This window comes from Lissotriton helveticus, chromosome 5_1 (genome assembly GCF_964261635.1).
Source record: "Lissotriton helveticus chromosome 5_1, aLisHel1.1, whole genome shotgun sequence".
NCBI classification, from domain to species: domain Eukaryota; kingdom Metazoa; phylum Chordata; class Amphibia; order Caudata; family Salamandridae; genus Lissotriton; species Lissotriton helveticus.
Genome location: NC_136065.1, coordinates 2,040,221,079 through 2,040,246,429, shown reverse-complemented (window position 1 = coordinate 2,040,246,429; position 25,351 = coordinate 2,040,221,079). Strand labels below are relative to the sequence as shown.

Below are 25,351 nucleotides of genomic sequence, written 5' to 3'. Positions count from 1 at the left end.
AGATGAGGCAGAGCAGCTGCAAGTCAAGCTTCCTGCCCACACTAAACAAGTACAAGGTGAGCATCAGCGGGGCAAGCCTGAGAGATCAGGTACACAGACGAAGCAGAGCAGCTGTCGGTCAAGCTTCCTTCCCACACCAAAAGTTATAAGGTGAGCATCAATGGGGCATGCCTCACTGCCTCAGAGACCAGGTACACAGATGAGGCAGAGCACGTGCAGGTCAAGCTTCCTTCCCACACCAAACAGGTAAAGGTGATCATCAGCAGGGCAAGCCTCACTGCATCAGAGATCAGGTACACAGATGAGGCAGAGCAGCTGCAGGTCAAGCTTCCTTCCCACACCAAACAGGTACAAGGTGAACATCAGCGGGGCAAGCCTCAGAGATCAGGTACACAGATGAGGCAGAGCAGCTGCAGGTCAAGCTTCCTTCCCACACCAAACAGGTAAAGGTGAGCATCAGCAGGACAAGCCTCACTGCCTCAGAGATCAGGTACACAGATGAGGCAGAGCACGTGCAGGTCAAGCTTCCTTCCCACACTAAACAGGTACAAGGTGAGCATCAGCGGGGCAAGCCTCAGAGATCAGGTACACAGACGAAGCAGAGCAGCTGTAGGCCAAGCTTCCTTCCCACACCAAAAGTTATAAGGTGAGCATCAATGGGGCAAGCCTCACTGCCTCAGAGATCAGGTACACAGATGAGACAGAGCAGCTGTAGGTCAAGCTTCCTTCCGACACCAAACAGGTAAAGGTGAGAATCAGCGGGGCAAGCCTCAGAGATCAGTTACGCAGATGAGGCAGAGCAGCTGCAGGTCAAGCTTCCTTCCCACACTAAACAGGTAAAGGTGAGAATCAGCGGGGCAAGCCTCAGAGATCAGTTACGCAGATGAGGCAGAGCAGCTGCAGGTCAAGCTTCCTTCCCACACCAAAAGTTATAAGGTGAGCATCAATGGGGCAAGCCTCACTGCCTCAGAGATCAGTTACGCAGATGAGGCAGAGCAGCTGCAGGTCAAGCTTCCTTCCCACACCAAACAGGTACAAGGTGTGCATTAGCCTACTCTATCTCATTTTACCCCTCTCTCCCTCACCTATCTCCTATTTCTATCTGTCTCCCCATATTCTACACAAGTTTTTGTCAACCATGGTGAGGTCAAAGGTTTCTCTGCCATCCCTTCTCTATGGTGCATCATTTACAGCTAGCAGGAGTAATACGACGTACCCTGGTGTAGGAGCCTTGGTAACTTCTACTCCACTCTATGCCACTCCACTCTACACCACTCTACTCGACGTCACTCTACGCCACTCTACTCTGCCACTCTACTCTACGCCACTCTACTCTTTGACACTCTATTCCATTCCACTCTAAGACACTCTGTGATACTCTACACATCTACTCCACTCTACTCCTCTCTATGACACGCCATTCTACAACATTTCACTATGCAACGCTCCACACTATGACACTCCACAGTACTCTATTCTATGACACTCTGCTCAATTCCACTCTACTACACTCTATGCCATGCCACTCTACGCCACTCCACTCTACGCCACTTCACTCTTTGACACTGTATGTCGCTCAGCGCCACAACACCGTATGCCAATCTATAACACTATGCCACTCCACTCTACTCCTCTCTACGCCGCTCCAGTCTATGCTACTCCACAACATTCTTCACCACTCCACTCTACGACACTCCACTCTAGGACATTTTATACCACTCCACTCTACTACACTCCATCCCACTTTACTCCACTCAAAGACACTCCACACTATGCAACTTCACTCTATGATACTTCACTCCACGCTATGCCACTCCACTCCACTCTACTCCACTTATCTTCACTCCACAGCACGCAACAACACTTTATTCCACTCTACAATACTTTACTCCATGTTACGCTACGCCAGTCTGTGGCATTCCACTCTATGACTCTAGAAAAAGAGAGAGTTTTCCCAAATAAACCCAGAAAGGAATTTCTTTATTTGATTTTGAACACAGAAAGGAATTTCTTTATTTGATTTTGGCACTCCACTCTATGCCTCTCCACTCTACGTCACTCCACTCTATAACACTTTTCTCCACTGTACTACACTCTATATCACTCTAAACCACTCTATGCCACCCTCTTTTAGGCCACTCTACCCCTCTCCACGCTACTCTTCTCCACTCCACGACACTCTACTCAACTCTACAACACTCTACTCCATTCAAAGTCTCTTCACTCTACGACACTCTACTCCACTCGTTGCCACTCCACTCTATGACAGTCTACTCCACTCTACACCCCTCCACTCTTCCCCCTCCACTCTATGATACTGTATGCCACTACACTATATGACAATGTACAACACACTTCTCGACTTTGCTCCATTATACAGCACTCTATTTCACTCAAGACCCCTCCACTTTACTACTCCACACCACTCCACTCTACACCACTTCACTCTACTCCACTCAACACCATTCCACTCCACTCTAATCTAACCTACTCCACAACACTCCACTCTACTCAATGCCACCCCGATCCACAACACTCCACTCTACTCAATGCACCCCGATCCACAACACTCCACTCTACTCCAAAACACTCTATTCTATTACACTCCATTCTACAACACCTGACTCTACTCTTCTCTACTCCACAAAATTTTAGCCATGCTGATCAGCAGCCACCCTGGTGTACAACATGGCTAAAACACATTGGCAAAGACCATAGCACTTGTATAGCAAGACCTATTGGCTTTGCCAGTGCTTGTTTTTATGTCTGGTGTTAGCCAAGTGCTTTCAATTAAAAAAACGTATGTACAATTTACTCATTTAAGGGGGCTTTTAGCCAGCTTTCTTCACCCATTAGCCTGTTGGTATGTCATTCTCATTTTGCTTCCGCCCATTATAACATTGGGCGGGGGAGGGAGATCTGCGAACTTCAGCCACTGGATAACTTCACTTTGAGTGACTGCATTTTGCTCTTTCACAAGGAACACATCCACACTCAAGCTAGTTCCCTTATGTGCCAATGTTTTTAATTTATTACTGTGATGTTGCCTTTGTGTTTGGAGTTTGATTATTATTATTATTATTATTATTATTATTATTATTATTATTATTTGTATTATTATTATTATTATTATTATTATTATGTGACAGCAGGACACTTTAGACCAGAGGTGAACACAGGCCACAGTCCACACTGTATCAGTTCCTGTCTCCTGCCAATGCTGTTGTAAATTACTTTTGAAATGTACTTTATTTGCAGTTTCAGGGATGGTATTTCACACCATAACAGAGTGTGTCCATTTGAAACAGTTCTGTATTAAGTTATTGAATTCTTTAATATTATAAATATAAATTCATAAGCAGACAAGTCTTCAGAACATGTTTATTCTGGACTCAATTTCACCAATGTTTCTTTAATAAACCTGGCACAGGAAGAAAAACAACCTTTATCGTGTTTAATTTGCAACACTTGCAACCTTTCCTTCTTTCTTCCTTCTCTTCATTCTTGCCTTCTTTCATTCCTTTGCTTTTGCTTTTTTCTCTCTTGCTTTCTTGTTTCCTAGTCCCCTTCTTTCTTGCTTTCATTTCTTCTTTCCTGCTTTCAATCCTTGTTTTGATTTCATTCTCTTTTTTGCTTTCTTTCTTTCTTTTTTCCCTTCCTGCTTCCCATCTTTCCTTCTTTCTCTCTTTTCTTTCTTTCTTTCTTTCTTTCTTTCTTTCTTTCATTCTTTTTTCTTTCTTTCTTTCCTCCCTTCTGTTTGCCTTCACATCCTTCCTTCTTTCTTGCATTCCTTCTTTCTTTCCTTATTTCTAGTCATCCTTCTTTGCTTCTTTATCTAGTCTTTCCCTTTTGCCTTCTTCTTTCTTCGTTCTTCGTTCTTTCCTTTTTCTGGCTTTACTTCTTTCTTTCCTCCCTTTCTCTTTTTCAGAGTGTTTGTGCCCCTTTCTTTCTCCAGACCAAGCAGTCTTAGCATAAAAAGCCTATCAGTATGAATGATGTGACTCATACACCTTGTAGTCCTTATTGTCTTAAATGACATTTGCTATACATTGATTTACACACTTGTATGACTCATTGTCTCTGTATAATATGCTGGTGATTTAAAGTACTAGGATACGCTATGTTGGGATGAGTAGTGCAATAAAATAAATGAATGTGAGAAGGGGCTGAGGAGAGGTGAGTGGCACCATTGGATGGTGGTAGTGAGAGAATCTTTGAATAAGGGGGTCATTGGCCCGTGCAGAGGGGTTCACCCCAACAAAGATTGTCACACCAGGCACCACCAACACTAAAGCCAGCCCTGGTTGCACCTGTCCAGTGGTTGAGCCACCACAATCGTGACTCATTCGCTTGTTCATTTTCTGCTTCTCCCATCGCCTTCCGCCACAGGTGCCGACCCCTGCGAACACAACGGCAGCTGCGAGAACACGCAGGGCTCCTTCCTCTGCCGCTGCGAGAAGGGCTTCTCTGGAGCGCGCTGTGAGGTGGACTTCAATGAGTGCGAGTCCCAGCCCTGTGCCAACGGGGCCTCCTGCCTGGACCTCCTGGGGCACTTCCAGTGCCTGTGTGTGCCAGGTGAGCTGGGGGGAGGGAACACAAGCGGAACCCACCTGTAGTATTGATCTTCACCGCTTGCCATGTCGTCTTCCCTCCCTCTTCTCGGGAAGGAGCAGTATGGGTAGCATCAGCCCCGGCCGGTGGTGGGAATACCTGTGGGCGGTGAAAGGGGGGAGGGGCAAGGTGGGGGGTAGTAATGTATGGATTACGGAGTTTAACAGGTAAATAAGCATATAAATAAATAAAACGAAATTCGTTGCGCGCACTGCATCGCATTTGGTGATGCAGTGCACGCAACGAAATTCGTTTTATTTATATATATGTTGACTTACCTGTTAAAGTCCGTAATCCATACATTACTACCCCCCCCCCCACCCTGCCCCTCCCCCTCCCCACGTCACCGCCCGCAGGTACTCCCGCCACCGGCCGCGGCTGGGTAGCATTAGGAAATTTTGATTTTTGTAGGACGGGCTAAACCTAGAAGAGAATCCCCTAGTGGATTTAGAAGTTCCTTAAAAAAATCAGAGAATTGGAAGATTAAATTCCTACATGTTTATTCTTTAGATTTGGCAATTCCTCTAGATATTGTGATTATTTCTATCACCGCCCAACGCCAAGCCAGGCCTAGGTGCCAGGGTGACTGTTACATGTATACATTTAGCTGATGCACAACTGCTTCTGAGGCCTGATTAGCAGGCATTTCTCTGACACAGTGGAAGGGGGTATTTCGTGGCAGGCATAAGGGGAAAGTGAAAATACTAGCTAATCAGTGGATGGCCAGTTGTAAAACTCTATATATAGGGAGTACCATCCTGCACTACCAGTGCGTCAGAAAAAGTGATGCACCGGCGGGTAAACCTTAAACTACAAGAAAACGAAGCCTACAGAGCAGAGTTCCGGATTGTGTGTACTACAACTCCCCAGTGTATAGGTAAAATGTTGTCCCTTGGCAATGGACTTATCCTAAGCCAGCTCAGATTATGGACGTCATTTAGGGGTCGACCGAGGTCGCAGCTGCGACCTCCTGGCTTGCTCAGTGTGACCCTTGGCACTGCCTTTGTGACCTCTGGCCTCAGAGGTGGCAAAATCAGTGCCAGGAATAGTGACAGCTCGTCCTTTCCGACATTAGTTGGGGAGCCACTCGCTTTGTTTTCCTTTTTTTTTGTATTACACTAATAGTGAATAATATTACATTACTTACTATTAGCGTAATAAAACATGGAGCACAATTAGGTGGTTCTAACAAGTAGGGTGTGCGGGGGTGCCTCAGAGACTTGGAATGGGTGAAGAGTAAAATGAAAGGTGAGGGAATACGTACTCGCACTGGAACAATCCTAACTTAAAAAAGGTATCCTCTCTACGAAAGTAAATGATCAAGGGAAAAGAGGAAAGAACATGTACTTCAACCATACTCAAGAGTTGGGAAGAGGAAAACCTATTGTTTTAATATACAACCCTCGCCCACTCTAGGAGTGTCATGCTTCATCATCGGTTTCACCCTGACTCCTAGAGGTCAGGGTGGGCTCAACCGTATTGCAGGGAGCATGTTGAAGACAATTGTCTGCTTTTTTTCCATTTAAATAAAAAGCCCTAACTCAACCCAGGTATCCCTTTATTAGCGGGGTGAGCGGGAAGATTAAAAACTATGAGAAGGGGCAATAAGGATATTGTGGTCCTACGACCCTAATATAAATGCGCCACAAGTGCCTTTCTTTCATGTGATTCACTCTGGGATATCTGTAAACAAATCTACCATGATGAGCTGCAAAGGACTGCAGACTTGTCGCTGGCTCCTCTAGTGCATAGGGGGGAAACGACCTCTACAACGAAGCCGTTTCCACGAAATCATTAACCACGCATGCACTACAACGCATGCGTGGTTACAACTAAAGGCTTTACCACGCATACCTTTACTACGAAATACGTAGTAAAGGCATGTGTGGTAAATGAAAAGAAAAACGAAGGGGGGTTTGGGGGGTCTCCCCCATAAAAAAAAATAAAGCGCTGGGATAAAAAGGGGGGCTGGGGGGTCTCCCCCCCAAAAAACAAAACTAACCTGAGGAGCCGAAGCTAAAGCCGAAGCTATCAACGTCGTTAGGGAGGAAACGGAAAGTAACTTCCGCTTCCTCTTAACGACGTATGTCCGACGTAACCAGAGAAGATGGAGGGAAGGCGAGTTAAAAGGTAAGGGGTATTTTAGTAAAATACATATATATATATATATTAAGGGTTAAGGGTAAATATAAGGAATGAGGCTGGGGGAATGTAAGGGGAGAGTTTTAATCTTTATCAAGAGTATGCCCTCACCATGCATACATCTACAACAAAAAACGGTGTAAATGTATGCGTGGTAAAGGAATATTCGAGGTAAAGGTTAAGCGTGGAAAACGAATTCCGTTGTAACGCATGCGTGGTAAAGGCATGCGTTGCAACGGAATTCGTTGTAACGTCATACATTCGCATAGGGTGCCAGAGCCAGTCTCCGGCTCAAGAGAGTGGAGGTTTAGACAATGCTAGAACCTGTTCAAGAACCAGGAAGGATCCTCATGTGGCCCCGCCATGCCTTAGCCACATCCTTCTAGAGCTCAACACACACTAAATCCAAAAAAGTAGTTATTGTAGCATTATCTTTCAAAGATCAGTAAATTCTCTGAAGATAAGACACCTTTTTGAGATGCCGGGCGCCAAAGTGAGAATTAAGACTAAGCAAATTCATTTCAAGGATTTTTCCCTGGTAAAGGGGCTATAGCAATCTCTCAGCATAGAACGTATGTGAGAAAGGGATGAGTCCAAGAGAGCCCTCAACCTCACTACATTGGATGATGCTGGAGGGGAAGGGGTCTTCATAGCCCACAGTTTGTAACCTTAGGTAATAACCAGTTGTAACGCTTCAGATCCAGCCAGAGGTGGTTATTTATTATCCGTGAGGCTCGCTGCTCGCTTGCTATCAGTTTGCTACATATGTAGAAGTAGTTCTGGTGAGGGCTGCAAGCAGGCGTGGTAGGACAGAGTTGGCGATTTCTTGACTTACAACTTGTGAGTGGGCAGCTGTGGGCAGACTCAAATAACTACACAGACCATGTTGCTGCAATCAAGGGAGAATAAAGGCTGCCAGTGAAACCAGGGGGCCATTCTGTGGCCCAGCCATACCTTTGAGGCCCGAATCTCACCCTGCCTGACCATTTTCCATTCTGCTATATTTTGAGGTTTCTAAGTTTTCCTGTTGAAGTGAAATCTGTGAATCCAGTCTTGTGGAGCAAGTCTCCGTGATTCGAGCTCTTCGCCGGCCTTCTCCGGACGCAGGTCCTGCTCCTTTCATTGGGTCCAGCCCTCTGGAAACATTTACAGGCTTGAATCCAACACTACCAGTAAAAGACTGAGGGTCAGATGTATGACAGGTTTTTGCATGCGCAAACGGGTTTGCGACCCTGCATGCAAAAACCTACAGGGCCATGTACAAACCCTATTTAGAGAGTCACAATTTATTTGCGACTCGCAATTAGAAAGGGGCGTTCCAAGGGCGTCCCTTCCAAATTGCGCCTAGCTACCCTATGTAAGAATGTTTTGCAACCGCATTTGCGGTTGCAAAACACTCACAATTTACAGCCCTCTTCAAGAGAATGGTAATGCACTCACAAATGGGAAGTGGTCCCAAGGGGACCCCTTCCCCTTTCCAAATGCAGGGGAAAATATTTTGTGGGGGCAGGCATGGGTCCCAGGGAACAATACCTGCCCTTGAAAGAAGAAACAAAAACGTTTCATTTTTTGTTTTAAGGCAGCCTGTTTTCCTTTAAGGAAAACTGACTGTATTTAAAAAAAAACTGCTTTATTTAGAAGCAGTCCTAGACATGGAGGTCTGGTGAGCCCAGCAAGCCACAATGCGTGGAAGGTCCTGCCATTCTCAATGAGATCGCAAATTGCGAGTGCCTCATGAATATTGATGAGGCATGCAATTTGGAACCACATTGAGAATCGCTAACAGTGTCCATGTCATTTTGCGAGTCGCAAAATTTAGCGCAATTTGCGACTTGCAAAATGACATGGTTGTACATCTGGCCCTGAAAGCCAGTACAGATTATCATGGAAGATTAGTTTGCAAATGCCATAGACTTAATGAGATGAAAGAAAAGCACTGATGGTGCAATTTAAAAGTCTACAAACAGGAAAGTGCTTAATGCCATTACTAGTTGATGAACAGACCCCTAGTAAAATAAACAATGACACCTCTGTTTGCCTGTCCTACCACAATGTCCGCTTCTTCTGCTTTCCTCCATGTCTACCTGACGATCACTTGTGGGTTATTGGCATTACCTGTTTAGGACCCAAAAAACTTCTTTAGCATACAACTCCCTATTGTCGCTTTCCCCTTTTCATTGCTAAAATCTTTTACCCTAAGGCTATGTCTAATCTTATCAGACAGAGAACTCCCTGGCATAAGATCCTGAAACAACTTTACTATGTGAACGAGGTTGCTCTGCTCAGGTAAGCGCGCTTCCGGACTGGATCACCAACCTCCATGGATGAAAGCTCTTTATGTTACTTGTCTTAGTTTTGAATGCTTTTCTTCGTCCTACCAGCATGCTCTATATTTACTTTGCTCTTTTTCCCTGCTGCAGGATATGAAGGTGTTTTTTGCGAAATCGAGACGGACGAGTGCCTCACCAGCCCCTGCCAAAATGGAGGGGTCTGCACCGATCGCCCAAACGGGGTTGACTGTGAGTGTCAAGCAGGTAAGACTTCAGGATAGATGGATGAAAAGGGCTAAGAGTATAATCAGAGGCAGAAAGAGATCTGAGCGGAAAGAGGAAGAATGGGCAACAGGGGAGAGATGGGAACATCTAACGAAAGCAGAAGAAACTGTAGAAAGTGAGTAAAAAGATGATAGGACGAGTGAGGCTACAGTGCCAATAAGGCACGTAAACGTCTCTTAATGTTGATATATCAGCTGCACAGATGCTCTAAAGCCATAAGACGTGAGCCTGTCTCAGTCAATTAATTAGGGTGCTAGGGTGTAGGGGGGCTGCTCCGTTGAGTGCTTGGGTCATCCAAAGAGCCAGATCCTGAGGTCCTTCCTGAACTGGAGCAGTGTAGGGACTTGCCGGAGGTGGAAATTGTTCCAGACCTTGGCTGCAAGGCAAGAGAAGGACTTTCCTCCCGTTCTGGTCTTGTAGATGCATTGGATGGTGGCCTGTAAGAGTCAAAAGCGGTACAAAAGGGAGTGGTAATGGACGGAGCAAGGGACTCACGTCTGAGCATACCCTGCCACACTTATGGCGGCCAAAAGCGGTACAAAAGGGGGTGGTAATGGACGGAGCACCTGAACCCATCAAACACTCACACCCAGTGAAAAGATCTGGGTTTAATCCATCACCGTTCTTTAGCCCACTCTGAAAGAGGAAGAATGGGCAACAGGGGAGAGATGGGAACATCTAACGAAAGCAGAAGAAACTGTAGAAAGTGAGTAAAAAGATGATAGGACAAGTGAGGCTACAGTGCCAATAAGGCACGTAAACGTCTCTTAATGTTGATATATCAGCTGCACAGATGCTCTAAAGCCATAAGACGTGAGCCTGTCTCAGTCAATTAATTAGGGTTGGTAAAGTGCAGCTACTCACCCGCGAGGGTCTCAAGGTGCTAGGGTGTAGGGAGGCTGCTCAGTTGAGTGCTTGGGTCATCCAAAGAGCCAGATCCTGAGGTCCTTCCTGAACTGGAGCAGTGTAGGGACTTGCCGGAGGTGGAAATTGTTCCAGACCTTGGCTGCAAGGCAGGAAAAGGACTTTCCTCCCGTTCTGGTCTTGTAGATGCATTGGATGGTGGCCTGTAAGAGTCAAGGCTTGAGGAATTGGTGGTATCTGCCATCTCAGGACATCCACCTCAGAAGAGTAAGACAAGGTGTTCAGGAAACATTAAGTACCACTGTTAGGCTTGAGGGAACCAGTTGATAAACTTGGGATAGCGGAGGCACAGTTGCTTCAAACACAAGGCTCCTCTAACCTCCAAATGAGGTGGTGGAAGCAGTGGTTGGGCTAACAAAGAATCTGTCAATTTTTGACAGAAGTATATGCAGTACCCAGTCCTGACTGGGTTTGTCATTTTATTTCCATTGTAGCCTGTGAGAGAATGTCTGTTGATATTTCTTCATGTTATGTTATGTTAAGATGATTTGTTGCACACACTTGTCACCCGTGAAGGTATCTAGGCTCTTGAGCAGGTCTGTAGGTCAAGTGAGAGTGGCTGTGAGTCAACCGAAAGAGAGCTGTAGGGTTACTTGACTTGCTAGGTCTTTAGCTTCTTGCTGGTCTAGTAGTGAAGAAGAGCTCCTGATGTGTAGGGAAGATAGTTCCAGGTCTTGGTGGCGATGTATGAAAAAGAGCGACCTCCAGCTCTGCTTCTGTGGATGCATGGAATATGAGCGAGAGAGACGTAGATCGCAGTTGTATGGCGGGTTCGTAGAAGTGTAGGCTGTGGTTAAGGTAGGCAGGTCCAATGTTGTGGAGGGCCTTGAATGCGTGGGTGAGCAGTTTGAATTAGTAGCATTTCTGAATGGGGACCCAATGGAGCTCTCTGAGGTGAGGCGAGATGTGAGTGCAGCAAGGGAGCCTGGGGGCAGCGTTCAAAATGGTCTGGAGTCTCCGTGTGAAGTGGGTTGGATTTCCAGCATAGAGTGTTGCCGTAATCCAGCCTGCTCCTGATGAGGGCTTAAGTGACGGTGCGTCTGGTGGTTTGGGGTGGCCACTTGAAAATCTTGCATAGCATTCGTAAGATGAGGAAGCAAGAGGAAGTGACAGCGTTTTCCTGAGGTGCCATGGTGAGTTTGTTGTCCAGGATAAATCCTAGGTTTCTGGCTTGTTCCAATGGGATTGACGTGGGTCCTAATTCCGTACAATTATAATATGGGCTACAATCGGATTTACCTGCTTTCATGTATAGTTGTTTTGGTGTAATTGTAAAATTGCTTTGGCCCATCAATAAATAAGAGGCAGTGTAAGGGGTCTGATGAGAGAGTAAAGCAGGGGAATGTGCAGGAGGAGAGTAGGCTTAGACTAGATGAAATCGTAGGAGACGAGCGGATGACTCCATTCTTACCTGGATGGCCACACACCTAGTCTTTGAACTCCTTTGGTTTATGACACTTGCTGTTCCTTCCTCTCAGGATTCAATGGCTCCCTGTGTGAGAATAACATAGATGAGTGCACCAGTACCCCTTGCCTGAACGGAGGGCGGTGCATGGACGGGGTGGGCACATTCACCTGTGACTGTTCCGAAGGTAAGTCATGAAACTGTGCTTCTGCTTCCTTAGCTGAGTACACCTGCCCTGTATCCACCCTGCTTCCTTCCTACATCCACCCAGCGTCCTTCTAGCGTCCACCCTGTGTCTCCCATTTGTAATAATATAATCTTGTTCTCTTTTCATCATCATGCATTTGTAAAGCAACGTTTGTATCATGGAGTGTTATTCATGGGTGACCTAAACTGGAAACCTGTTTGGAAATTTACATCTAAAACTGCTCTTTAATTAGTCAGTGATTTGAGGAAATATAGGGCCTTATTTAGACCCTGGCCGTCTTCACTCCATTCCCAGGTGATCTACAGCCCCTTAACCCCTTGGCTTAATGCTGCCTTGTAAATAAGGCACTCTTTCACGCTATACTTACCGGGAAAGGGTAGGGCAGTGGGGGTTGTGGTGGGCGTTCCACTGCAACACCCATTGATTTTGACGCTGCTCCATATTTACAAGGGTGGCGTAAATATGGGGCAGTGCCAAAATTAAGATCAAACAAAACCTGGTCTTAACATAGTGCAACGAGGAGAAATGCTTTATTTCTCCTCGTTTTTATTGTTTCTATGTGTGCTGCAATGTGCACATAGCACATAAACAATCATTTTAAAAAAGACGAGTTGCTACTTCTAGGTGCACAAACAGCACACATAGAAGTTACAAATCGGCATTTAAGATTGTTTATGTGCAGGAAGGGGCACCTTTCTGCACATAAACAATCATTCCCACAATGCAGATACCCGTGCATTATGGTGCAAGGCTGCCTGCTTATGCAGCTGTAATTAGCGCCAGCGCAGGTTTGCACCGTATTGTTGTAAATACAGTGCAGTCCTGCATTTCCAAAGTGGAGGAGCACGGTGTTAATCCAAGTAGGCTAACGCCGTGCTCCACCACTTCCCTTGTAAATATACCCTTTGTTCGTTAATGCCTCTCGTCCTTGCCAAGAGTTCTCCTCCGAGCCTTACTATCTCTCATACACAATCTGCCTTCGACTAACTATGGGATCACATGAGCGCATCTGCGTAGAAGAAGAAAACATTGCAACCCGAACAAACTTTCACATTGAAGGTTAAACAGTAGGATCCAAATGATTAAGGCCTTTGGTCAAGCTAACATAGCAAAAAATACAATACACATTCAAATGCATTGTTATGGATACATACACAGTTATAAAATAAATGCTGGGGACTCTTCAAATGAATACTTGAGTATATTAACAACATTTCTCAAACTACACAAATGCAGATATATATGAAAACTGAAATTTGGTTCCACTATTGGGCAAATATTAGTATGCTCACTCATGTAAAATATCTGTATTATACAGCAAATGCGCCTTCCGTATCTCGGTCAATTGCACCACTTTACGTTTATTGATATTAAAGCCCACAAACATATTGTACTGTATGCACATTTATATGGCATTGTCAAGACGAGAAAGGGTGAAGCCAAACTTACCCTGCTACATAGGCTGTGGATCCAGTCTTTTGGAGCGAGTCTCCGTGATTTTAGCTCTTAGCTAGGGGTGGAGAGGCTCGGCAAGCCGGGGCTACTGCCTTATACCTCTCTGGATCCAGGTTCTGCTCATTATTGAGTCCAGCCCTCTGGAAACATTACAGATTTGAATCCAACACCACCAGTCAAAGACTGAACGCCAGTACAGATTATCATGGAAGATTAGTTTGCAAATACCATTGACTTAATGAGATGAAAGAAAAGCATGGACACTGCAATTTAAAAGTCTACAAAGTCACAAACTCTCACTGGAAAGTGCTAAATGGCATTACTTGTTGATTAACAGACCATTAGTAAAATAAACAACGTCACCTCTATTTGCGTGTCTTACCTCAATGTCCGCTTCTTCTACTTTGCTCCATGTCTATCTGCGGATCACTTGTGGGCGGTGAACAACCTTTACAACGAAACTTTTACAACGCACTACCATTACAACACGGTCATTACAACGCAAACCATTACAACGCATTGCGCTGGGGGGCGCTCTAGGATAGGGAATACGTTTAATTTTCTATCCAACACCTTCCCTACTGTCCACGGGGACTGGAGTTGGAATAGAAAATTAAACTTATCACTATCCAGCACCTCTAAGCGCTATGCGTTGTAAAGGTTTGCGATGTAAAAACCGCGTTGTAAAGGCAGGCGTTGTAATAGCCTGCGTTGTAACGTCATACATCCCTTGTGGGCTATTGAAGTCACCGGCTCAGGACCCAAAGAAAGTTCTCCGACATATAACTCCTGATTACCGCTTTCCCCTCTTCATTGCTAAAATCTTTTAGCCTGAGGCTATGTTTAATCTTAGCAGACAGAGAACTCACTGGCATAAGGTCCTAAAACAACTTTACTATGTGAACGCGGTTGCTCTGTGCAGGTAAGCATTCCTCCTGACTGGATCACGGCCTCCAGGGATGAAAGCCCTTTATTTTACTTGTTTTCGTTTTGATTGTCTTTGTTCTTCCTACCAACCTGCTCCATAATGACTTTGCTCTTTCTACTTCTTCTCCCCTGCTGCAGGATATGAAGGTGTTTTTTGTGAGATCGAGACGGACGAGTGCCTCACCAGCCCCTGTCAAAATGGAGGGGTCTGCACCGATCGCCCGAATGGGGTTGACTGTGAGTGCCAACCAGGTAAGTCGTCGGGGTGGATGGATTAAAAGGTCAAAGAGCATAATCAGAGACAGAAAGAGACCTGGGCGGAAAGAGGAAGAATGGGCAACAGGGAAGAGATGAAAAAATCTAATGAAAGCAGACAAAACTGTAGAAAGTGAGTGTTAAGATGTTGGGACAACACATTAGAGAGGATCGAGTGTCAACAAGGCACATATATGTCTGTTCACGTTGATATATCAGCTACGTAGATGCTCTAAAGCCATAGGATGCGAGCCTGTCTGTAAGAGTCAAGGCTCTGTGGTGCTACCTGCCATCTCAGGACGTCCACCCCAGAAGAGTAACACAAGGTGTTCAGGAAACAATAAGTACCACTATTATGCTTGAGTCGGAGAGCCGATAAACAGTTCGGGGGTGGAGGCACTATTGCTTGAACACAGTGTTCACTTAACCTCCAAATGAGGTGGGGAAAACAGTGGTTGGGCCAACATTGCATCTGTCAATTTTTGACAGAAGCCTATGTAGTACCTAACCCTAAATGGGATTCTCATTTTATTTCCATTGTAGCCTGTGAGAGAATTTCTGTTGACATTTTTGTATGGTATGTTATGTTCTGTTAAGTCGATTTGTTGCACACGCTTGTCACGCGTGAAGATATCCAGGCTCTTGAGCAGGTGTGTAGTTCAAGCGAGACTGGTTGAGTCAACCGAATGAGATCCATAGGGTTAGTTGACTTGCCATGTCTTCAGCTTCTTGCGGAAGTCTAGTAGTGAAGAAGAGTGCCCGATGTGTAGGGGAGATAGTTCCAGGTCTTGGTGGCAATAAAGGAAAAAGAGCGACCTCCAACGCTACTTCTGTGGATGTGTGAGATATATGCAAGAGAGAGAGATGTAGATCGCAGTTGTTTGGTGGGTTGGTAGAAGTGTAGGCGGTGGTTGAGGTAGGCAGGTCCAGTGTTGTGGAGGGCCTTGAATGCGTGGGCGAGCAGCTTTAATTAGCAGCGTTTCTGAAAGAAGAGCCAGTGGACCTCTCTGAAGTGAGGCAAGATGTTGGTGTGGCGAGGGAGGTAGAGGATGGAACTGGCAGCATTGTTCTAAATGGTCTGCAGTCTCTGTGTGAGGTGGGTTGGAATTCCGACATTGAGTGTATTGCCATAGACTAGCCTGCTTGTGATGAGGGCTTGAGTGATGGAGACTCTGGTTGTTTGGGGTAACCCCTTGAAGATCTTGCATAGCATTCCTAAGATGAGGTAGCAAGAGGAAGTGACAGCGTTTTCCCGAGGTGCAATGGTGAGTTTGTTGTCCAGGACAAATCCTAGGTTTCTGGTTTATTCCGATGGGATTGACGTGGGTCCTAGTTCCGTACAATTCTAATATGGGCATAGTTGCTTTAATGTATAGTTATTTTGGTGTAATTGTAATTGTAATTGTAAAACTGCTGAGGCCCATCAATAAATTATAGGCAGTGTAATGGGTCTGATGAAAGAGTAAAGCAGGGGTATGTGCAGAAGGAGAGTAGGCTTAGACTAGATTAAATACTTGTGAGGGGGCGAGCGGATGACGCCATTCTCACCTGGATGGTCACACACCTGGTCCTTGAACTCCTTTGGTTTATAACACTTGCTGTCCGTTCCTCTCAGGATTCAATGGCTCCCTGTGTGAGAATAACATCGATGAGTGCACCAGCGCCCCCTGCCAGAACGGAGGGCAGTGCATGGACGGGGTGGGCACATTCACCTGCCACTGTTCGGAAGGTAAGTGATGAAACTGTCCTTCTGCTTCCTTAACTGACTACACCTGCACTGTATCCACCCTGCATGCTTCCTATGTCCACCCAGCGTCCTTCTTGCATCTATCCTGTGTCTTTCATTTGTAATAATATAATCTTGTTCTCTTTTCGCAAGTGTCATTCTTTCGTCCACCCTGTGTCTTCCATTTGTAATAATATAATCTTGTTCTCTTTTCGCAAGTGTCATTCTTTCGTCCACCCTGTGTCTTCCATTTGTAATAATATAATCTTGTTCTCTTTTCGCAAGTGTCATTCTTTCGTCCACCCTGTGTCTTCCATTTGTAATAATATAATCTTGTTCTCTTTTCGCAAGTGTCATTCTTTCGTCCACCCTGTGTCTTCCATTTGTAATAATATAATCTTGTTCTCTTTTCGCATGTGTCCTTCTTTCGTCCACCCTGTGTCTCCCATTTGTAATAATATAATCTTCTTCTTTTCATCATCATCATGCATCTGTAAAGCAACACATGTATCCCGGAGTGTTATTCATGGATGACCTAAACTGGAAACCTGATTTGAAATTTACATCTAAAACTGCTCTTTAATTAGTGAGTGATTTGAGGCCAAATAGGGCCTTATTTAGACCCTGGTCTTCTGTACTCCATTCCCAGGTGATCTACAACCCAACGTATTCAGAGTTCTCCGCCAGGCAGACAGAGTGCATGATTTAGATTTGGCGGACAGTATATTTCTTTACAAATGTGACAGTCTGTCGTTATACAAATGCATTATGACCTATGGCACCAGTAATACGGCGGACGGTATATCTGTCATGTTTGTGATGTAGTAACCCACCCGCCGAACTCTAATTCAGGCCCAGAGTTTTCTGCGCCTTTAGAGCGGTCACCGTTACAGCGGCTCCATAAAGACACTTGCTTTGCTGTACGGGCGGCTTTTTTAATGCGCCTACACATTATAGGGTTGAGTTTTTCAAATAAAAACACCCACAGTGAACGTTTATTATTAAAAAACTGAAATTAAATGTCCCTGACACACTGGGAGCTTTATCCCAAAGTGTAGGCGTCATTTGTGTGTTTTCCTTTTTGGGACCACCAGGCTTTCCCTGGCAGTCCTGAGCAGGACAAAGGTACACCAGAATGCCTTCCCTTGATAGGACAGATGTTTTGATGTGATTAGACAGGTGGCCTAATGTCCATGATCCTCTCGGTCTAAGGTTTCAGCTGGTGGAGCGAGAGGAGGGTTGGGCTGCAGGAACACAACGGTTTGCCCGACTCTCAATAAAGCAGGCAAACCAAAAGTTTAGCCGTCCTGGCACCCGCCATGTTTGTGATGGAGCACCCTGTCTATCCAACTCCAAAGAAGGCCCTTACTATTCTCAGTTTATGGTTCCCTGTCACACTTATCCTTACGGCATACCACCAAAACATTGAGAGTTCTTTGCATGGTTGTCCAGCTCTTATCTTAGATTTGACCTATTATCTTAGATCTTAGATCTTACAATACAGTAATCCGAAGGGGAATGCTGGAAATAAGCTTATCATTTGCTCAAGTGAGCCAGTGCTGATGGCTTAAAGTTGCAGACTGGCTTGAAATGCTTGAAGTAGGAGGGACATTTCTCTTTCGCTTGACAATGAAAGCGTCGCCCTCGGTTGCTGGTTTGCTCTTTCAGACATTATTTCAGTGATTCAAGTTGGGCAGTCAGAGAGCAGCGCTATTTCTTATTTTATTTAAGAACTGTGCCTCTTTTTTTCTTTCCTTTCAAGCCTCAGTCTTGATAAGGCGTGGACCAATGCCTCTTTTACAAAGGATTTTATCTACATTTATTTATTTATTTATGTATTTATTCAACTTATAGAGCGCACTGTCACCTTGCAGGCATCCTGGCGCTAAGTAGCTCAAAAGTGGAGTGAGTCAAGAGCGGGATCCGGCGTCTAGGTCTTGGGGAACAGCCAGGTTTTTCCCCTTTTTCTGAAGGGAAGGAGCTCCCTAATTTGCCTAATTTCCCTGGGGAGTCTATTCGACAATTTAGCCACTGCCACCTCAAAGGATCTACCTCCTGACCTAACCTTCCTAAATCTAGGAACCTTCACCAATCTCCCCGACGAGGAGCGAAGCAATCTTGTGGAGGTGTACCAATCATACGCACGGGCCCTATCCCATGAAGGGCTTTAAAAACAAGGCAGGGGGATTTAAACTGCACTCTCTGTCTCAGGGGGAGCCAATGAAGTTCTGCCAAAGCTGCAGAGGCAGAGGAACTACTAGGCCACCCTAAGACTAGTTTGGCAGCTGCTTACTGGATCCTTTGCAGTCTGTCCAGCAGGAAGTTTGGAGAATCAAACAAGAGAGCGTTACAGTAGTCAAGCCTACTGAGAATCGTACATCTTGCTACTTGGGTATGTACCTGAGAAGGTAGTAACGGGAAAATTTTTCGAAGGGATCTGATGATCGCTAAACAAGAGGCAGTTGTTTTAGTGACCTGAGCTTCCAAAGTAAGCTTATTTTCAAATATAATGCCCAGATTTCGGACAGTTGTTGCCGGAAGAACTGGGGAAGAAGATGTGGGATCTTATTTGCAGCACAAAAGATCACCTCTGTCTTTCCTGCATTGAATTGTAAAGAATTATCCTGCAGCCAGCGGGCCATGTCCTGCAGACAGTTGTGAAACGCCTCCACTGATATCGAATCCTCTCCGTCGAAGGAGAGGATCAGCTGCTTGTCATGGGCATAACTTATGATGTCGATATTGTATGCCTTGATGACAGCAATCAAAGGTTTTAAATACACATTAAATAAAATAGGGCTAATTGCCGATGCCTGAGGTACCCCATGAAACACTTTGGAGGGGCAGATTGGAAGGGGGGAAGGGACACCGCCTGCTGTCTATCCTGCAAAAAGGATAGAAACTATCGCAAGGCACAGCCTTTCACCCCAGCCTCGCTCAATCTTCTCAGCAGGATCTCATGGTTGACTGTATCAAAGGTGGCAGACAGGTCGAGCAAGATCAGTGCTGCTGCTTGTCCCCTGTCTGCCCACCTCTGAAGCTCGTCCATGATGGTCAACAGAGCCGTCTCGGTCCCATGAGCCGGCCGGAATCCAAACTGAACCTCCTCCAACAGATTGTGGTGTTCTAGGTGTGAAGACAGAGAGATACTAACAGCCCGTTCCATGATTTTAGCAGGGAACGGCAGCAAGGAAATAGGCCTATAATTTTTTGAACATTCAGGATCAAGAGAGGGCTTATTCAATAGCGTGGACACCAAAGCTTGCTTCCACTGTGGGGGAATAACACCACTGATTAGCGACTGATTACAGATCAGACGCAGAGAAGGGAACAGTTCTTCCGCATACTCCTTCCAGATCTTATGTGGTACCGGGTCCAGAGGTGATCCAGAGGAGATACCCTGGGCCAATCTGCTGAAGTCCTCCACCGTTAAAGGCGCAAACTCGCAGAGTTGTTCAGGAACCTGACAAACAGGACCATTGTCCACACCTTCTGAGTCGCCCACCTCTAGCGCTACAGTGCACTCAGCCGCCAGGGCTAAATTCCCAGATGCTTGCTGGCCACCCTCAAGATCATCAATAATCAGCTGGATCTTTTCCCGAAAGAACCTAGCTAGGTTCTCACAGAGTTCTTGTGAGGTGGCTATTACATTCCTAGAGCAGTCAGGACTGGTAAGACTATTCAAAATATTAAAAATGCTTCTAGCGCTATGAGAGGCATTGCAAATTACGGAGGAGAAATAGTCGTCTTTAGCCCTTCTAATCTCATTCTTATATTCCACAATTTTTATTTTCCACAACATCCTGTCAGTCTCCTTATAGCCTCGCCTCCATCTCCTCTCAGCCTGTTTACACATTAATTTAAGATCTAATAATGTGGTGTTAAACCAAGGGGCAGAATTTCTGCCCTTACACCTGTGGTTTTCAGAGGGGCACAGTAGTCCAGCGTCGAGGTGATCTTTCGACATAGTGAGGCGTAATTCTCCGCAACTTGCATGTCAGAAGAGAAGCAATTCCCAACCTTGAACACAGGGCCAGAGCTCCTCGAACGTGTCAGAGCCCTTCAATCTCTGCTGGTATATTCAGTCAAAGGGCGTGAGACCTGAGTCAACGGGGTCTTAAGCTCAACAAAAAATGTTATCAAGGAATGATCCGTCCAATCCATCGGCAAAATTTCGCCAATATGCAGAAGGTGGGGTTTGGAAAAGATAAGGTCAAGGAGATGCCCAGCCTTATGAGTGGCCTTAGACACCTACTGGAGGAGGCCCAGACCTTCGCACGAGTAAAGTAAATTGTGGAGACGGGAGTCAAGAGAACCGTTTAACCACAGATTAAAATCCCCCAAAATTACTAATTTGTCGTGAGTGGCTGCCATATTAGTGAGGGTATTTAGCAATGATTGTTGCTGCTGAGCACTAAAAGCCCTGGGAGGTCTATAACAGCTTAAAATACATTAAAATGTCCATTTAGAAGGAGTGAAGTTAATGGAGGCTTTGGTTTAATTATTTTATTTAACCAGTGTGCCTGCTAAATTCATGCTTTGTTCACTATTAATGGCTAGATCGGGTTTAGTTCTGAATCACTTACACTCGTCTCCAAAATAACCTGGGAGTACAAGGAATCTTTTGGTTGTGTTCTCAAAATTCCTAGCAGGTTGTGACTGTGTTTGTCGTCGGAAGTTCTGCATTGCTAGAATCCAGCCCATGGCAGCTCTGCTTTTAAAGTATGGCAGAAGGGTACTTGTAACTGATTTTACATCTGTATTAGCCGTGCAAGAGATGGACATTATGACAGCTATTTGTAGATTTGTTTTTAAACATGTTCTGTTCTAACGGGATTTGTTTTACTTTTTTGCTGCTGGTTCTTTAAATCGCGTGTTTTGATTGTCTTTATATAGAAATGTGTTTTTTCTAACTATTCTGTAAATTAGTGTTACTGTTATTATTTGTTCATCCTTTTCCCATCTGCTCACCCCTTAACTACATATCCCTCCTTCCACCGCCCGCCCTTTCCATTACTGCCTAGATTCCATCCTCTGCCCATCCTTTCCACCATTACTGCCTAGATTGCATCCTCTGCCCATCCTTTCCAATACTGCCTAGAATCCATCCTCTGCCCACCCTTTCCATTACTGCCTAGATTCCATCCTCTGCCCATCCTTTCCACCATTGCTGCCTAGATTTCATCCAGCGCCCACCCTTTCCGTTACTACCCTTATTGCATCCTCTGCTCACTCTTTCCAATACTGTCTAGATTCCATCCTCTGCCCACCCTTTCCATTACTACCTAGATTGCATCCTCTGTCCACCCTTTCCACCATTGCTGCCTAGATTGCATCCTCTGCCCACCCTTTCCATTACTACCTAGATTCCATCCTCTGCCCACCCTTTCCTTTACTGCCTAGATTCCATTCTCTGCTCACTCTTTCCAATACTGCCTAGATTCCATCCTCTGCCCACCCTTTCCATTACTACCTAGATTGCATCCTCTGTCCACCCTTTCCACCATTACTGCCTAGATTGCATCCTCTGCCCACCTGTTCCGTTACTGCCCATATCCCATCCTCTGCCCACCCTTTACATTACTGCCCAGATTCCATCCTCTGCCCATCTTTTCCATTACTGCCCTGTTGCATCCTCTGTCCGTCCTTTGCATTACTGCCCAGATTCCATCCCCTGCCCATCTTCCGTTATCCACGTATCCTGTCATTCCCCATTCACAAATCTATTCTCCACCAGCCTTCTACACAGTGTCATCCTTCCATTCTTGATCCTTCTATTTTCTGCCCATTCCGCTATTTTGTCATAAGTTTATGGCGGCCGAGGGCACGGTCCACAGCAGATAGTACAACAGTTCCATTTCTATCCTTCCTTTCTACCTCCACCCTTGTATTCTCTGCTTAACCTTCAATGATTTACCCATCCTTCCATTCACCATTATTGGATAATGCACCCGACCTTCCGTAATCTGACCACTGTTTAATTACACAGCGTGCCCTTCAGTTCCCCACCCATCCTACCCTCCACCCGTGCATCCAATGTCTGCGCATTCTATTGTCCATCCACCTGTATATACTCAACATCCATACTTCCGTTCAATAGCAGTCCTTGGGTTCTCCACCCATCCTTATACACTCCACCCGTGCATCCAGTGTCTTATCCACCCATCCTTACATACTCAACATCCATCCTTCCTTTCAATACCAGTCCTTCAGTTCTCCACCCATCCTACCCTCCACCCGTGCATCCAGTGTCTGCGAATTCTATTATCGCCCATCCTTATATACTCAACATCCATCCTTCCGTTCAATACCAGACCTTCGGTTCTCTACCCATCCTTCTACACTCCAACCGTGCATCCAGTGTCTGCGCATTCTATTATCCTTATATCCTCAACATCCATCCTTCCTTTCAATACCAGTCCTTCGGTTCTCCACCCATCCTTCTGCACTCCACCTGTGCATCCAGTGTCTGTGTATTCTATTATTCACCCATCCTTATATACTCAACATTCATCCTTTTGTTCAATACCAGTCCTTTAGTTTTCCACTGATCCTTCCCTCCACCCGTGCATCCAGTGTCTGCGCATTCTATTATCCATCCATCCTTATACACTCAACATCCATCCTTCAGTTTAATACCAGACCTTCGGTTCTCCACCCATCCTTCTACACTCCACCCGTGCATACAGTGTATGCGTATTCTATTATCCTCCCATCCTTATATACTCAACATCCATCCTTCCTTTCAATACCAGTCCTTCAGGTCTCCACCCATCCTACCCTCCACCCGTGCATCCAGTGTCTGCGCAGTCTATTATCCACTCATCCTTATATACTCAACATCCATCCTTCCGTTCATTATCGGTCCTTCGGTTCTCCACCCATCCTTCTACACTCCACCCGTGCATCCAGTGTCTGCAAATTCTATTATCCTTCTACCCTTATATCCACAACATCCATCCTTCCTTTCAATAACAGTCCTTCAGTTCTTCACCCATCCTTCTACACTCCACCCATGCATCCAGTGCCTGCGCATTCTATTACTCACCCATCCTTATGTAGTCAACATCCATCCTTCCTTTCAATACCAGTCCTTCAGTTCTCCACCCATCCTACCCTCGACCCGTGCATCTAGTGTCTGCGCATTCTATTATCCTTCCACCCTTAGATACTCAACATCCATCCTTCCATTCAATACCAGTCCTTCGGTTCTCCACCATCCTTCATTTCAATACCGCCCTTCGATTCACCACCAATCCTCTTACTCTCAATCCATTGTTCTACACCCCACCCATCCTTTCCATGTCTGGGCATTCTATTATGCATCCATCCATATGTTCAACACCAATCTTTGTGTTTAATAGCCATCCTTCAATTCTCTACCGATCTTTCTACTCTCCACCCATCCTTCTACTCTCCACCCATGCTTCCTTTGAATATTCATTCTATTAACCACCCATCCTTACAGTCAACACCTATCCTTCTGATCAATACCCATCATTTGATTCTCCACCCATCCTTTTGCTCTCAATCCATTGTCCTACACTCCACCCATCCTTTCCGTGTCTGTGCATTCTATTATCCATCCATGTTTATGTTCAACACCCATCAATCTGCTTAACACTCATCGTTCTACTCTCCGCCCATCCCTCTCTCCCATCCTTCCAGTATCTGCACATTGTATTATACATCTTTCCTTCCAGTCAACCCCCATCCTTCTGATCAATACCCATCCTGTATCTGTCTTTCAACTATCCGCCCATGATTCCTTTCTCTGCTGATCCTTCCATTCTCTGCCCAGTCTTCCCTTTCAGCCTTCCACTCCCTGCCCACCCTTCCTTTTCCCCTCCATCTTTCCATACTCTGCCCATCCTTCCCTTCCCTTCCCTTCCACCCTTCCATTCTCTGCCCATGCTTCACTTTCCATTCCACCGTTCTATTATTTGCCCATCGTTCTGTCCCCCTTGCATCCTTCCATTGCCTGCCTACCTTTCGAATTCTGTTCCATCCTTCTGTTCTCTACCCATCCTACCCTCCACTTTCATCCTTCCATTCTCTGCCCAGCCTTTTCTTTCCATTCAATCCTTCCAGTATCTGCTCATTTATCCCTTCCAGTCTCTGCCCACCCTTCCCTTTCTTTTCAGTCCTTCCATTCTCTGCCCACCCTTCCCTTTCAACTCAGTTCTTCCATTCTCTGCCCACCCTTCCCTTTCAACGTTCTCTGCCCACCCTTCCCTTTCAACTCGGTCCTTCCATTCTTTGCCCACCCTTCCCTTTCTCTTCAGTCCTTCCATTCTCTGCCCATCCGTCCATCCACTTTCATCCTCTGGTCTCTGTCCATCCTTTTCTCCTCTTTCATCCTTCTGTTCCCTGTCCGTTCTTTTATCCTCTTTCATCCTTCTGTTCCCTGTCCGTTCTCTTCTCCTCTTTCATCCTTCTGATCCCTGTCCGTCCTTTTATCCTCTTTCATCCTTCAGTTCCCTGTCCGTCCTTTTCTCCTCTTCCATCCTTCCATTCTCTGTCCAGCCCTCCCTTTCTCTTTAATCCTTCTGTTCTCTGCCCATCCTTCCCTCACCCTTTCACCCTTCTATTCTCTGCCCACGTCTCTCTCCTTGTCATCCTTCCATTCTCTGCCCACCATTTCCTTTCCCTTCTATTCTTCCACCACCCCTCCACCTTCCATTGTTCTGTTCTTCATGAACCTGAAATCTTCCTTCCATCATTTCCCCCTTTTCCTAACACAAGTTCCTTCTATCAGCATGTGATACATGAACTTCCGCCTTGCTCTTTACCTGTGCTTACTTTGAGCCGGTGGTCTCCGGTGCTCGGCACCGGCTCTTATGGCAGTCTGCCACAATGAGTGCTGTTCATTAATTTGGAGTTCAGCACAACAACAGCTGTTTATTAATTCAATATACATTAAAAATGACTAGCACATGTCGCTCAAGCAATCTTTAACGTTTTGGGGCCTGCAACAGTCTAAAATGTCACACTTGTGATGGTTAGTAGTTGTGGTGCAAGCTTCCTGAGCTACTGACGAGGGCCCTGAAGTATAATGGAATAAATGTGCAATTAGCGCCATAACATCATGACGCTGGTATTAAGTGGCCCTATGTGAGCCATGACGTCACCCTGTGTGAGTA

General features: G+C 45.6%; 1 protein-coding gene across 1 annotated transcript in view; it reads left to right on the top strand.

The window, feature by feature from the left end:
- NOTCH4 (notch receptor 4) overlaps positions 1–25,351 on the top strand; it is a 435,421-nt gene that overhangs the window by 150,763 nt on the left and 259,307 nt on the right. Inside the window, exons 8-12 of the mRNA XM_078645863.1 lie at positions 4,390–4,575; positions 9,174–9,287; positions 11,711–11,824; positions 14,366–14,479; positions 16,098–16,211. Coding sequence (XP_078501989.1) covers positions 4,390–4,575; positions 9,174–9,287; positions 11,711–11,824; positions 14,366–14,479; positions 16,098–16,211 — 642 coding nt within the window. The remainder of the gene's footprint in view (positions 1–4,389; positions 4,576–9,173; positions 9,288–11,710; positions 11,825–14,365; positions 14,480–16,097; positions 16,212–25,351) is intronic.